Here is a 14705-nt window from a genome sequence, read left to right on the forward strand (position 1 = left end):
ACACACACACACACACATATATATGCCTTACTGTTAAATTTTACACCTGAAACTTGCTGGATTTCATTAATGTCACCATTAAAAAAAAATTATCTGTCACCAAATTGTCCACAATATTTGTGAGTCTGTTTTTGATTAGTTTGTTCTTTTTGTTCCTTAGATTACACATGTAAGTGAATCATACGGACAGAGGGGAGAGGGGTTGGGGGGCTGGGAGAATGAGGTGAAAGGTTAAAGAAGTACAAATTAGTAGTTGATAGTTGGTCACAGGGATGGGGAGCACAGCACAGGGGATGCAGTTAGTATTAATACGTTGGCTAGGTAGAGGGCCAGGGGTGGAAGGGAACAATTTGGGGGGGATCATTTTATGAACTATATAGATGTCTAACCAATATACTGTATAATTGAAACTAATTTAAATAAATAAATCTTAAAAAACATTTTTAATTTTAAAAAAAGGGAAAACTTTTTCCTTTACAAAAAAAAATCTATAAACATAAGGAATAATGTTTCAAAAATATTTTTAATAAATTTAGATATTTAGCTTTCGTCATGTTAGCTTTATACATCATTCAATCTAATTGTCTAACTCACTGACAGCATTCTTTATTTTTGATATTGAATGACTTTTGTGGATCATTTGTCAACTTGATCCTAAATTCGGTAATTGATCCATCCATTAATTTGTCTGTGTATTTAATGACTGTAGCCTAAACTCATAAAAAGAGATGATGAACATGGCAGAGCACTTTCTAGTTCCCAAAGTGTTCTCATATTCATTACTGCATTTGATTTTCACAACATTCATTTAAGCTAAGTAAAGTTAGTATCTTTATCTCCATTGAATGATGAAGAAACATTCAAATAAGTGATCTGGAAGCTAGTCAATAGTGTAACCTGATAACCTGTGTTTCTCCCACTACATGTATTATACTGTCTCCCCTTGAGAAAAGTTAGGGATAGAGATGGCTTATCAGTTGGATCCTGCACAGTCATTCATTCATTACTAATAACCATCTAGTCTATGCTAGGCATAAGCTAGTAATAAGCTGGTGTATAGTAGTAAACAAAATGGGCATAATCCATGCTTTATTGAAATGTATAGTCTAACTGGAAAACATACATTAAAAATTATACAAATAAGTTAATAATTATAGGTATCATAAAGAAAAAAGTAGGATGCTGTAAGAAAGAATAAAGGAAAAGGAATAGGGAGAATTGATTTAGATAGAAATTAGAAAATCTCATTGAGTAGGTACAGTTTTAGACCTTAGAGATAAGAAATTGTATGTGGCTAACATCATGGTAAGATAAGCCTTCTTCAAGATCTTTCCAACAATTGAATCATAGGGACAAAGAAAACTTTTTTTCTGACTCAAGGCATTGTTTAAAAAATGAGTGCCTGATTACAGAGATAGAAACATGTTGTAACATCTGTTTGTTCAAGAAAAGGTTTCTGTCTACCTCACAGATAAGGCACAGCATTAAGTGGTCTTAAGGGTAGTGTACTCCACGGGCTTGTGTTGTGTGACACACTCTTAACGCACTAGGTGTGAATGACTTCAACAAAAATCAAATATCATATTAAAACTATCAAATATAATTTAATGTCAATTTGTTTACATCAATTGTACTTCAATTGTACTTTAATTGTAAAATTAAAGAATTTCACATGGCTATTATACCACTAAGCAAGTCTGATATAAACTACTAAATCCTAACATGCATGTAAAATCACATGATCATTTGCCTAATAGTTGCATGAGGCACATGCACTAATTCAAGTATTAGGAATATGGTTGTGATTCTTCTGGAATGCCTGTAACTCAATCCCACAGTCAGAACTAAGTACATGCTTTAAACAGCATGTTCAGCTTCAAAATGAGAGAACACATTGCTACTGCTTCAGGCAAAGGCTCTAATCTTATTTAGTTTTTATTTCCTCATTAGACTAATGACAAGGGAATTAAGAAACTTTTCTAACTGTGTGGTTATAGGAAGCAAATAAAGGCAGAAGGGAGTCTGATATGCTCTGCCACAGAGGACCCTCATGTTTAATTTCAATCACATATTGGGAGTCCAATGACAAAGTCAGTGGTACACTCCTCATCTCAAATTCTGGCCAGAAATGCACTGATGACAACTAGTTATTGGCTTAATTTTTATTTCAAAATTCTTGTATTGTAAAAGGCAATGGAATCTTAAAAAATCTTTCCTGAGCTAGTTCATAAAAGACTCAAGCTATGACTGAAAAGACAGAATAGTAGTGGTTCTACATCCCTAATGAGAGTAGAACAATGTCTCCTTTCGCTTTGTCTGAGGAAAACACAGGAGTTTTATAAATTGCACACAGAGGAACATTTTTCTTCTTCATCAGAAATATGAGGAAGATCTTGTCTTAAAGCAAAGGAGAGTAGGGAGAGTCAAGAACATTAAACCTGAGTAGACATGCTAAAATGAAAAAGAACTTATTTTCCTATCTTAACAGATGAACAGGCAATCCCCATTTTAACTATAGATACTAAAATTCAGAAAGCTAGCAGCCTCAGGACAAGATGCCAGAAGGGCTTTTGAGAAAAATGATGAAGATTCAAGGATGACTCACTGTTCTCTATGGGATTGTTGATAAGAGGAAGTGCTGAGGACAGTGAAAATTACTGAGGAGTCACACTCTTAATTTTAAGATACTCATTTCTTTCAAAAATTTTATTCTGATAGTATAATTGGCTTTCCTGATTGTTTATTGTTCATTTTTGTTAATCACTTTTAATAAAGGGCATTTTTATATTAAAAGACATAGAAATGGCTACAGTTCTCTTCATTTTCTATCCTGTCAGTAGCTGATGTGTGTGAATGCCAGTACAATTTATTGATGCCAGGGAAAAAGTATCAAAGATAAATTTACACTAAACAGCCATTTATCTTGTATAAGAGCTTAGTGACCATCCAGAATCAGAGAGAAAACAAAAGATTTGAACCCTGAGATACGACTATACTGTGGTAATGGCAAACCAAATTGCAGGGATGTTTTTTCTAATAAGTCAACAAACTACTTAAGGGGAAACTGTCCTAAGAAGTCACAAGATGACATCCATAAAACTATCTCCTCTATGTCTTCTTCTGTCCTTTTTTAAGCCCCTGAATTATAAGATCATGTAAAACCTTGAACACTCTAGGATCTACCACTACCCAAGACTAGCAAAATAATTTGTATCTGTTATTTTCTTTGGCTAACACACAACAATCCTTCAAACTGAATGTTGTAGTCAAGGTTCTCCAGAGAAACTGAACCAATTGTGAAGGCTAGTAAGTCCAAAACCTACATGGCAAGCTGGCAGTCTGGAGACCCAGGAAAGGGTTGATGCCACAATTTGAGCCAAAACGCAGTGTGAAGGCAGAATTTCCTCTTCTTTGGAGGACCTCAGTCTTTTTTTCCTAAGGCTTTCAAACTAATTGGATGAGACTCGTTCACATTATGAAGGGGAATCTGCTTGACTCAAAGTCTATTGGTTTAAATGTTATTTTCATCTAAAAACTTCTTTTGCAGAAACAACTAGAATAACGTTTGACTAAATATCTGGGTACCATAGCCTAGCCAAGTTGACACATAACATTAACCATCACACCCACCCACTCAAAATAAGATGCTTTGGGGGTCTTTTCTGTGTTTTACTAGAACAGATAGTAAGTATTATGTCTGCTTTATTTTGAGTCCTCTTTCTTCTAGCAGCAACTTTTGAAGTTATCAGAACTTCTACAAATGTCAAAACACTAAAAGAAAAAAATAATGTAATTACCAAAGAAAAAAATAGATTCCAGGTGCAATTAATGATATTGCCAAGTATGAGTTGGCCATCCGATATACATCTTATTGATGACATAATTATTTAAAATATAATTTAACAATTAAATATTACTTTAAGTATAATCATGTTTATAGAACCTATGACAGTTTCTAGAGACAGAGTTATAATTTCTGTTTTTTTAAATTCACCAAATTTTACTTATATGGTCTGCAATATAGACTAGTGTTTGACATACAATATATCATTTAGAAGAAAAAGCCCTTATACTCATAATTTTACTAACTTTTATTAGTCTGCAAACCTTGAAATATCAGAGGCATTAATAATGAAAATTTCCATCACCTGGCCAAGTAATTACTTGATTCATTCTTACAGTTGTTACTTTCTTCTGTTTACTCTAGGTACAAAATGGAAAAAGCAATGAACAAATGATTCCTAGGTACTCTGTGACCATGGTAGTGTGACGACATGTTGCTTGTCAAGAAAATCTTCTTCCTCCTCGTCTGTGCTGCTCTCAGAAAGTGTCAGCAAAGACTGAATTTCAGTATCTTTTTCAGAAGAGCTGGAAATACATTAAAAGATCAATATACAATATACAGAACCAGGTTTCAACTCTTCATCTATCTTCTGATCAATACTATATGCATCGAAATCACCAGAGGCAGGCAGATGAGAGGGGTATGTCTCAGAATAGGGCTGTAATTTTCAATGTGCCCAATAACCAAGCCTCCTTTTAATGAGAAATTCTCATCATTCTCCCTCTCCCAAGAAATAAAGCCACAGTGGTACCAAGGAGAAAAGGTTTTATGGTCTCCGGTTCTGTCTTTCACTGATGATTCAGAAGGCACTTCAGAAACTTGCAGAGCCTCAGGGTCATCATTAAGGATATTCATCATTACATTGGCTGTTTAATAGAATCTCAATGAATAGACTGCCAGATAAATCACCTCTTTTGTGTACAGTAAATTAGGACTATGTGGATAGCCAGTCAAGATATGCCAAAACCAAAATTAATGACAACAATTATTTAGTTATTTTATTTTGTTACATTTTATTGTGGAAAGGAAGCTGTGTTGGAGGGTCTAGTGTGTAGGTGTCTGAGGTTTGAAAAAAGAGGTAGGGTGAGGTAACATAGAGGAGCCTGCACAATTCAGACTTTTTGGTCTAAGATATCTAGATGGCCAGCCTATGTATGCACTAAATAATGTAAAACACTTCACCCTGTGGTGGATATAACTGTTCTTTGGATTCTTCGTTATGCCCAATACAGGCTAAATCAGCAGTGCCTAACCCCTGATCTATGGACCAGTGCAGATATGTGATTTAAAAATTTTAAATGGTCCAAGAAAAGAAGAGAAAATAAGAACAAGGTAATGACATTTTTATGATATTTTTAAAGAACTATGTTTTATTCTTTTACTACTTTCCCCTTACATGTTTGGTATTAAATGTCCTTTCTCTTATGAAATGATGGTGATACTATGTGGTGTTACTTTGCTTTTAATGACTTTAGGGGGAAAATAGCAACTTTACATTGATCCCTTTAAAAAAAAAAAAAGGTTAAGTGATGTTAGAAATGCAAAATCCAAGAGCCACAGCTAAGTGGTCTCCTCTTTCAGAAAGGCACAGTAACAGATCTTGACTCCCTTTTACTGCAACATTAGATGTCAAACCAATCAAAGGAATTTACAATTCAAGAAGGTGTTATTTTACATTTTCTTAGTTTTTTTAGAAAAACCTTCCTCCTTTTTCAAGGAATTCCAGTATGTCAAGAATAGAGTGGCACGATAAACTATGTTTCTTAAGCATTTACTAGTATAACCTATGTTCCTTATAAATTAATCACTATGTCTTAATGTTCTTACCTTATGTGAAGAAAGGATGAAATGATAACATATTAAAATATGTTATAATTAACAGCCTGGACTAGATTTCAAAAAAGAAGCTTCTCAATATTCTATTCTAAAAACTTTATTCACATTAATGTAATGTACCAGAATTTATTAGGTTAATTAATGGAAGTAAGGCAATTGTTTTTCAATATAAAAAGAAATGTTGAGAGATTATTAAATTTCTAATGTTCTTTTTTTTCATTTTTGACCCATGTTTGTTTTGTAGCAGAGAATTATCTCTTCACAATAAAGTAACACCTTTATAAGCGCTCTGCTAAATCCTGATAATAGATCAACGAAGGACTCAAACATTTTAAAAAGAATGGCCATATAAAGTATACAATGAGGACAATATATAATAAAGAGAACTAGATAGGACTTCTTAAAATTGTTACTATGCACTATCTTTTCATATAAGTAGGCTTACCTACCTCAGTTCCCCAATTCCACAGGGGTCTTCTACATGTAAGGTCTTAAGGGTAGTTTGACTTATGTTCAACGAATGCTTGTTGAAGACTGGTGGCTCTTCCAAGGTTAGGCTGCAAAGTTTTTCTGAAGGATCTGAAATATTTTATATCATGCATTGTCAACATGTAAATTCAAGAAAACAATACACAGCATATGGATTTGAAAGTTTATCCCAAGTAAACTGTATGTAGTATAAAGAGGATCAGTATGGATTTTTCATTACTTCTCAATTTTCTAATGTTTGTGGGGTGGGCGGAATATGAGATAAGCCTGACTTGAGGTTCTAAATTAGGGCTTGGGTATCAAGTCATTTAAATCATATTGACTTTTTAAGCAAATTCCTCAATTTTATTTTTTCAGCTTAATTGAGAAATAATTGACACGTAACATTGTTTAAGGTGTACAATGTGTTGATGTGAAATACTTATATATTACAAAATGATAACCACGACAGTGTTAGCTAACACCTGCATCACATCGCATAATTGTCGTTTCTTTTTTGTGTGATAAGAATATTTAAGATCTACTCTCTTAGGAACTTTCTAGTACGTAATACAGTATCATTAACTATCATCACCATGCCGTATATTAAATCTTCAGAACTTATTCACCTTACATCAGGAAATTTGTACTCTTTGACCAACATCTCTCCATTCTCCCTAGCCCCTAGCCCCTGGCAGCAAACACCATTCTAGTCTCTGTTTCTGTGAGTTCAGCTTTCTTAGATTCTCTGTCAGACTTATTTCACACAGCCATATAGATTTTCAATATAAATCATAGTTAAGAAAAGTGTCAAATGTCCTGAGAATTCACAAAATTACCAAGAAAATCAAGGGATCCTCTTTAAAGCTAGAATATTGTGCAACTCCTTAACTTGCCTGAAATGCTAAACACTTTATTATCTCATTTTGTCTTCTAAGATATAAAAGTTTTACCCCCACACAGTCTGAGGCAAAGCTTAGTCTTGGCAGAGCTGCCCTTGATTTTTCTAGCTTCCTTGCTTTTGGGGGCATATAATAACCATTTGTATGCGAAAGGGGGAAGCCTTAAAACTTCTTCTCCTTTTTCAAGAAGCTGGCCTTGATTCAGCCTAAGGGACAAACAGTGCAAGTTAAATAAACAAATGTATAAGCAAACATATCTTTATATAAAATACCAAAAGTCAAGTATAGAAATAAATGATTGCTATATTAGAAAGTCCATAATGCCTGCTTTTCGTCATTGATAAAGTTTTAAGAGCCATCTAACCTGTACGTAAGTTTATACTATGATGACTTTTGAAACTGTTAAATTACTGGGTGCTAGTCCTCTCTTCACTTTTATGAAAGCCCCAAGTAAACATCTTCTCGATCAGAATGACCAAATACCAAACTACAATGTATTATACACTCGGCTGAAGAGAAAAATTGTGTGTGGCGGGGGGCGGGGTGGGGGGTAGTATTAAAGTTTTTGATTTCCCTACTGAAAATAACAGATTATTTCTGCTGCAAGATAGACTTCAATACATTTACAACTGGAAGTGCCCTTATCTAACCCAATGACTTTCAAATTATGACATGTAGAGAAATTCAAGTGGCTTAAGGAAGAGGCTCCTGTTTTCATCACCCCAAAGCAATCTGGAGGGGCTTTTCTTGGTCTTGTTTACATTTGGATTTCTATTTAAGATTAATTTTGAGAAAAACAAAAGATACCCTAGCTAAATTTTTTGTTCCATCCCCACTTGTTGGAGATTAGGAAATTAAGGACCCACAGGGGATTGGTAACTTGTTGAAAAATCACACGACCACAGCATCAAAGAGCTGGAACTAGACCTGAGTTCTTTTAGCTCATCAATATTATAAATCACTATGTTCTAGAATCTAATTCTCTAGTTTCCAGCTTCTTCCTAGTTTTCCATAAGGTAAATAAGACAAGTATGCAAAGTACCTTTATATGCCCCAATTATATGGACTTGGTAGGATTACAAGACTAAAACTCAGTAATGATGCTTAGATCTAAACAATACCATCAGAAGAGCTATTTAACCTCTGTTAGGCATTTGAGTCCTAACTGAATGAGCATAGCACTAATACAGATTGTACAAATAAATGGGCCTGCTTTTGTAAAATCATTCACTTTGATAATTATATTTCAGAATACCTTGTCAAGTTAATAGGAACAAAAGTTGCATCACTTGATTTTCAAGGCAGAGAAAAATAAAACCGCTTACAGCTTAGTGTTAAACCTAAAAAAGGTAATTTTACAAAAACCCAAGTCTCCTGATTTTCTAATACAGAACCAGGGAAAACTAGATTGATATTTATACTGAAAATTTTACTTTACAACTGTCAAGTCATCTGATTGTTGACAAATGAATTGAAGTTAAACCTTATCTATCCCTAGAGTAAGAGTGTATGTTCTCTGATCATTGAAGAATCTCTTAAATACAATATTAAAGAATTAGACAAAGGGCAAAAATTGACTAAATATAAACTTCTAGGTTGTATTCCTAAAACTCATGTCATTTAAAACACATACATATAACTTTATTCACATAGAAATAAACAATTATATGAATAAAAGAAATGAAGGAAAGAAAAAGGAAGGACCAAAGAAACATTAAAAGCTTAAAAACATTAAAAAGTTAAAAATTTCAAAGAATGGAAACAAAGCAGATAGACTATTTTCCAATAAGGAACCCAAAATAAAAACAACAAAAACTTCTAAAGGACTAACAAGCATACCAATGTTAGGTAGCTGGTCAGACACGAGTGATAAGGGGAAACAAAGGAAAAAGGGCCTAGCCTAGAGACTGCCCAAAGAACACCACAATAGTAGTAGAATTCTGGGTCTGCACATGTGCACTAGGCAGTTATTGCCTAGTGTCAATCAAGTGTCAGTTAAGATGACCTCACTTGCCAATCATCTAGGAATACCTTTGGAACCACCCATCAAGGCCCAAATATAAGGCAGACATTCCTGCTTCTGGGTCCTTTTTGCCCTTCTGGGTTCTCTCCCTTTTTGTCTTTCTAGGCTCCCCCTTTTGCCCCTTTTGCCCCTCTAGGTTCTCTCTCTTTTTGATGGCCTTTTTGGCCTTTTGTAGATATTCTGGCCCCTTTCTGTTGCTTATAGAGCTGAGACCATGTGCTTCCTTGGGGCATACTTTGTCTTTCTCCGTGTGCCTCCTTGAGGTATTCTTTGTCTTTCTAAAATATATTTTCAATAAAACTATTAAATTTCAATGATCTGTGATTCTTCATTGCATCATCTGAGGAAGAACCGAGGAAAAATGCTAATTACTGGTCTGCACCATCATTATCCCTCATCCTCCCCCGCTGCCGTTGGGGTGACACCGAACTCCAATCAGCCCCAACAGTGACACCTACAAACAACATCCAACGTTTAGGATGGTAAGACAATGAGGACACTCTCCCTGTAACCTGTAACCCCGTTCCCAGCTCTGCAGCCTCTTGTTTTCCTTTCCCTCCATCTCTCTTCCTCTCTGCCACTGTATCTTGCCTTGTTTATCCCTCCATACCTTCTTCCTTTTACCTTCATTCTGCCCACACCCTCTTCTTGAGTGGTCACAATATTGATTTGAAGTTAAGGTTTCAAATTATTTAAGTGGCATTGTGATATGGTGATAAGACAAAGGAATGCAGTGCAGACGTGCCTGGGTTTGTGCCTGGGCTCCTAAACACCCAGGGAGGGACCATAGGCAGTCACATCAGCCATACCCTCAGTTACTGTATCCACAAAGGGTCATTTAAAATAGTGCCTGTCCCACCCACTTCCAAGAGTAGCTATGAAGATCAAATGGCGCCACACTACATATAAAAATGAAAAGCAATTATTATTACTCATTGAATGGTTTCATATTCTTTTATCAGAATTTTTTTTAATACATTGACTTTCACTTTGTATATAGCACTCAATTTTATTCTGAAATTCAAAGATGCCCTAAAGCAAAAATATTATCATTGTACCCATAATAATCTGATTGTCTTTACAAGGGTTATCTAGTTAATTTGCTAACTATAAATCCCAAGTAGACCTTCTACAATTTAATATCTTACTTGATGGTCAACCAATGAACGGAGCCTCCAATTACTTAGGAAGCCGCTGACTCACTACGTTACTTCACAGACAGTTGGCTACATCTGCTAGTACGTTTTTACTTTCTTGTTTAAGAAAAAGTACTTTCTTTAATTGTTTGGCTTAGTTAACTACTTTGAACTTATACAAACAGAAAATTGTCATGGGAATTTAAGGACCACAAAAACTCTTAATTCATAAATCAGAATGAGTTTGAAACAAATGAATCACTTTTAACTACTAAAAAGGTACATGCTTTACTACTTTCTAATAATGCATACTTTCTAATAATGCATGTCTTCTGATATTTTCCAAATTTCTTCAGGTTATATCAACATGTGAAAACTGACATGTTATTCTGATATGTTGAGCTTATTAAGTAAATGACTATAGTGTTATTTATAAAGACTTTTGTGGAGGGAATAATAATATGGCATAAGACACTGTTAACTATAATCCTCAAAGTGATCTAGAAGAAAACAGATTGAGAATGAAAACAACTTTTAGATGTTTTTGACTGAAATTTAGACTTACCAAGAGATCCTTACTATATGCAGAAAGCACCACCCACTGGTTCCTTACATAAGAGTCTTTTCAGGACTTATTACATGCTAGGCACTGCTGATTTTGTGTGTGTGTGTGTGTGTGTGTGTGTGTGTGTGTGTACGTGTGCTTCCTTGCTTCAAACCTTCAATGGCTTGCCAGGGCTCTTAAAATGACATCCAAATTTCTTATTGTAGAGAGAAATAAATTTTCATAACTATAATATAATACATACTTGAATTCAATCATTGGACAATTTTATTATAGGGCCTATTATTATACCCATCTTTCATACATATAACCGATGTAAAGTAAAATTAAAAAAATAATTTTCCCAGTGTCACAAAGCTAGCAAGTGGTGATTTTGTTTCAAAACTAGTCCTCCCCCGTCATGACGTCCCGCCCCAGAGCCTGGCTTTCGACCACTCTGCTCTGTTGCCCCATCTGTCCTGATTCAGCAGTAAGCTGTGTCTGCACACACACATTCCCTGCTGTGTCCACCTTGCCTACTTCTGAAATGGCTCTAATATCAGCCACAGCAATCTGAATCAAAGGAGAAACATTTTACTTAATGTAGTTATTTTCTACTTTTTCTTCTCTCAGCTCTTTGGCAAGGTTATTTTCCATAACACTTAGAGGAAGTGGATGCATCCTAGAGTTAACAAAAAACGAGCCAGAAGGTTTGCTGCTCACAAAAATGCAGCTTTCACAGGGATGTGAACACATTTACATTTGTATAAGAGTCGAACTGTGTAACTGTGTCTGTATGAGACCGAATCTCATGAAGAGTTTTCCAGATTGCATCATAAATAACGAAATGTGGGTGGAATTTTTCTGCTCGTTGATGCTAAACAGAATATAAAAGCCTTGTGCAGAATCAGTGAATTTTCTAGAATACGGCCTGATTTCACTACAGCATCTGTCACCTCACTGACGTTTGGGGTGATTCAGCTGATGTGCTGTCCTCTTCCTTCCTCAGCTTCAGGTAAGTGTCTCAAAGCTGTGCACTCATTCAAAGCCAATCTTCCCAAAAAGAAAGAGAGCCGTTTCTGAGTCAAGTGTGTGTGAATGACTGCCTTCTGCTCCTGGACCAGCAGAAAAGCTCTGGCAGTTCATGAACTACGCAGTGCGTGCTTGCTATTATATATGAAAAGTTATGTATTCTGGTGAAAATACTGGTGTTGGTGTATGAAAAAATGAGAGACACAGGGTGAAAATGAAGCATGTAAGAATAAAAGTGATAAAGGCAATGAAAAAGCTCAGTGGTTAGAAACAAACATACAAAAAGACTACTGTTTGTAAGTACTATATTTCATTTATAAATAATGAAACATCAGAGTAAGAAACCCTTCATTTTCTGATTAAAATGATAACTGTATCATTTTAGATCCATGCTTCATTTTAGAATTTATTTTTAGTGTGAGAATTAACTCCAAAGATATTTACATGTAATTTTTAGTAATTTAGAGTAAAGCAAACAAGTGGTAGATGGGTAAAGATAGATCATAAACTCTCTTCCCACAACCTCCCACAAAATGAATAGAAAAAACAGAAAAATAAAAATATAATAAAATCATAAGAGGAATCAAAGAAAGGGATACAGTTCACATAATAAACTTAGACAAGGGACAACCAAAAAATTACACAGAAGATTCACTGAGGTGTAGCTGGGTGCTACTGTCTACCCTCTCCCCAGTTCCTGCCCAATATGCATACCAAACTAGTAATAGGAAAAGGAGAGTCAGTACTGACAAGTCTCACCAATACCACACCAATTTGTGGAAAAGTAGGTGAAGGAGAAGTAAGGAGAAAACATTTGAAATATCTTTTAAAGTCCCTAAAATACTCACCGTAAGATCTTAGCAGATGCAAAAAAATTGCAAACCTGCAGGTGTCCCCACAAGGACAGAACACACTTGAAACTAGGTTCAAGAAAGTTTGCCATTCAATAAAATCCAGAAAAAGATGAGAAAGCCCAGATACTCCAACAAAGGAGGCTGAGCTCCATAGTCTTTCTACCTTCTCCATGCCTTTGAACCAGCAGGCTACAGAAGAGTACAATACCTAACCCACAAATGTAGCTCCAGAGAGAAGACTGACAGATCTCAGTACAGGTTGAAAGCATTCCAGGGAGGATGTAGCCTCCCTATATCAGAAAAGACAGAGGATATGAGCAAAGGCACCCACAATAAGTATGAGTAAGTAAGATACAAGGAAATGATGTTACTAGCTATGCAAACAAACAAACCAGAATCCAAGAATCCAAAGCATGCCAAGAATGATTAAATGAAAGACCAGTCTGGTAGAAAACAAATAAAGACTGTAAGAAAATTCTTCATAAGTCCGTGGGTTACAAAAGAAATAATACAAACATTTCTTAAAAAGAGTAAAATCAATCTCAAAGATCAGACAACATATCAGACATTATAAAGGAAAAAATTAAATGCTAACCTGTTTCTGTATTAAATTCTGTACCAGAAAAACACAAGCTATAATGAGATAATTTTTAAAAATTAGATATAAATTGTGAATTAGAGAATCATATTATAATCAATGTTAAATTTCCTAATTTGATCATTATACTGTGATTGTGTAAGAGAATGTCCTTATTTGTGGAAAATGCACATTTTTTTTATTGTTAAAATGTCATGATGTTTATAGTTTCCTCTCAAATGGCTCAGAAAAAAAAGTGTTCTGTGTGTGTATACATATATTCAAGTAGGGCAAAAGACAAATAGGTGGTAAACTGGGTAAAGCATATACAGAAGTTCCTTGTACCATTTTTGCATTCTTGCAAATTTTCTGTAAGTTTGAAATTATATCAAAGTAAAAAATTACCAAAGAAAGTCAAAGCAATACATCTAGAGAACTAATTTATTGAGTCAATCAATAAAGAATAAACTAAAACCAGCTGAAAATTGAAATTTTGACATATAAGACATGCTTGAGAGAATCCCAGTAAATTCAAAGGAAAATAAAAACTGGATAAATAGTTGAAGAAAATATAAGTAAAAGCATTGTACAAAGAAGATCCAACATAAACAAAATAGGTTTCTCAGCAAGAGAAAATCAAATGGAACAGAAAAGCAATTTAAATATATAATAGCAGAAAATTTATCTGAAAATAAAGAGGAACTTATTTTGCAAACAGAGAGAGAACCCTGTGTTCTAAGAAATGTTGAATTATTGAAACTGAAACACAATTCTAATCCAGTTACTGAATTTCAAAGAAATGAAATTTTTTTTTCAAACATCCAGTGAGGAAAGAAGCCTGACACATGCAAGAAAGAGGGTAAAGTAAAAAAAAATCAAGGTAACCTCAAACTTCTTCAGAGCAGAATTCAGATCCATAAAACAATGAATCAGTATGTACAAGGTTTAAGAGGGAAATGACCCAAGGAAATTACCATCAGACAACTTGCCATTCAAATATAAAGGTAGAAGGCATTCTCAAACATGAAAGAACTCAAGTAATAGAGTTACCATGAGCCCTATGTGGGGGAAAAAAAGCATTTGAAAATCAAATTCAACTAAACAAAAGCTAAATGGAAAACCTGTGCTAAGGCACTAGCTAGCACCATATTCAGGGACAGAAGACAGTGGAGAAATATCTGCTAAGTGCAAAGGAAAAGAATTGTGATCCACTAAATTAATCTAGCTAATTTGCCAATCGACCATAACGACAAAACATAGACATTCTCAAGAATGCCACAATCATTATTTTGATTCCAGAGAAGAATTTCTTAAAAAGCTTAAAATTGTGAAGTCATAGTAAAAATGTTGGTATTGATTATTTAATCTATATGAATTTTCATTAAGAAATAAATAGAAACCTTGAAAAAACAAACAAAAAAATAACAGCACTGTAACAGGAATGTATTCTATAATGACACGTGGTTAAAAAAGTAAGAAATAAATTAGT

At 34.6% G+C, this 14705-nt stretch overlaps 1 protein-coding gene across 1 annotated transcript in view; it reads right to left on the reverse strand.

Annotated features, from left to right (window-relative positions):
• Nucleotides 1-4092: 4092 nt before the first annotated feature.
• The window catches only part of ZBBX (zinc finger B-box domain containing), a 101169-nt gene continuing 90556 nt past the window's right edge, over nt 4093-14705 (reverse strand). Inside the window, exons 19-20 of the mRNA XM_011379984.2 lie at nt 6130-6259; nt 4093-4368 (exon numbers count right to left, since the gene is read on the reverse strand). Of these exons, the coding sequence (XP_011378286.1) occupies nt 4242-4368; nt 6130-6259 (257 nt within the window). The 3' untranslated portion in view covers nt 4093-4241. The remainder of the gene's footprint in view (nt 4369-6129; nt 6260-14705) is intronic.

This window comes from Pteropus vampyrus, unplaced genomic scaffold (assembly GCF_000151845.1).
Source record: "Pteropus vampyrus isolate Shadow unplaced genomic scaffold, Pvam_2.0 Scaffold12, whole genome shotgun sequence".
Taxonomy (NCBI): Eukaryota; Metazoa; Chordata; class Mammalia; order Chiroptera; family Pteropodidae; genus Pteropus; species Pteropus vampyrus.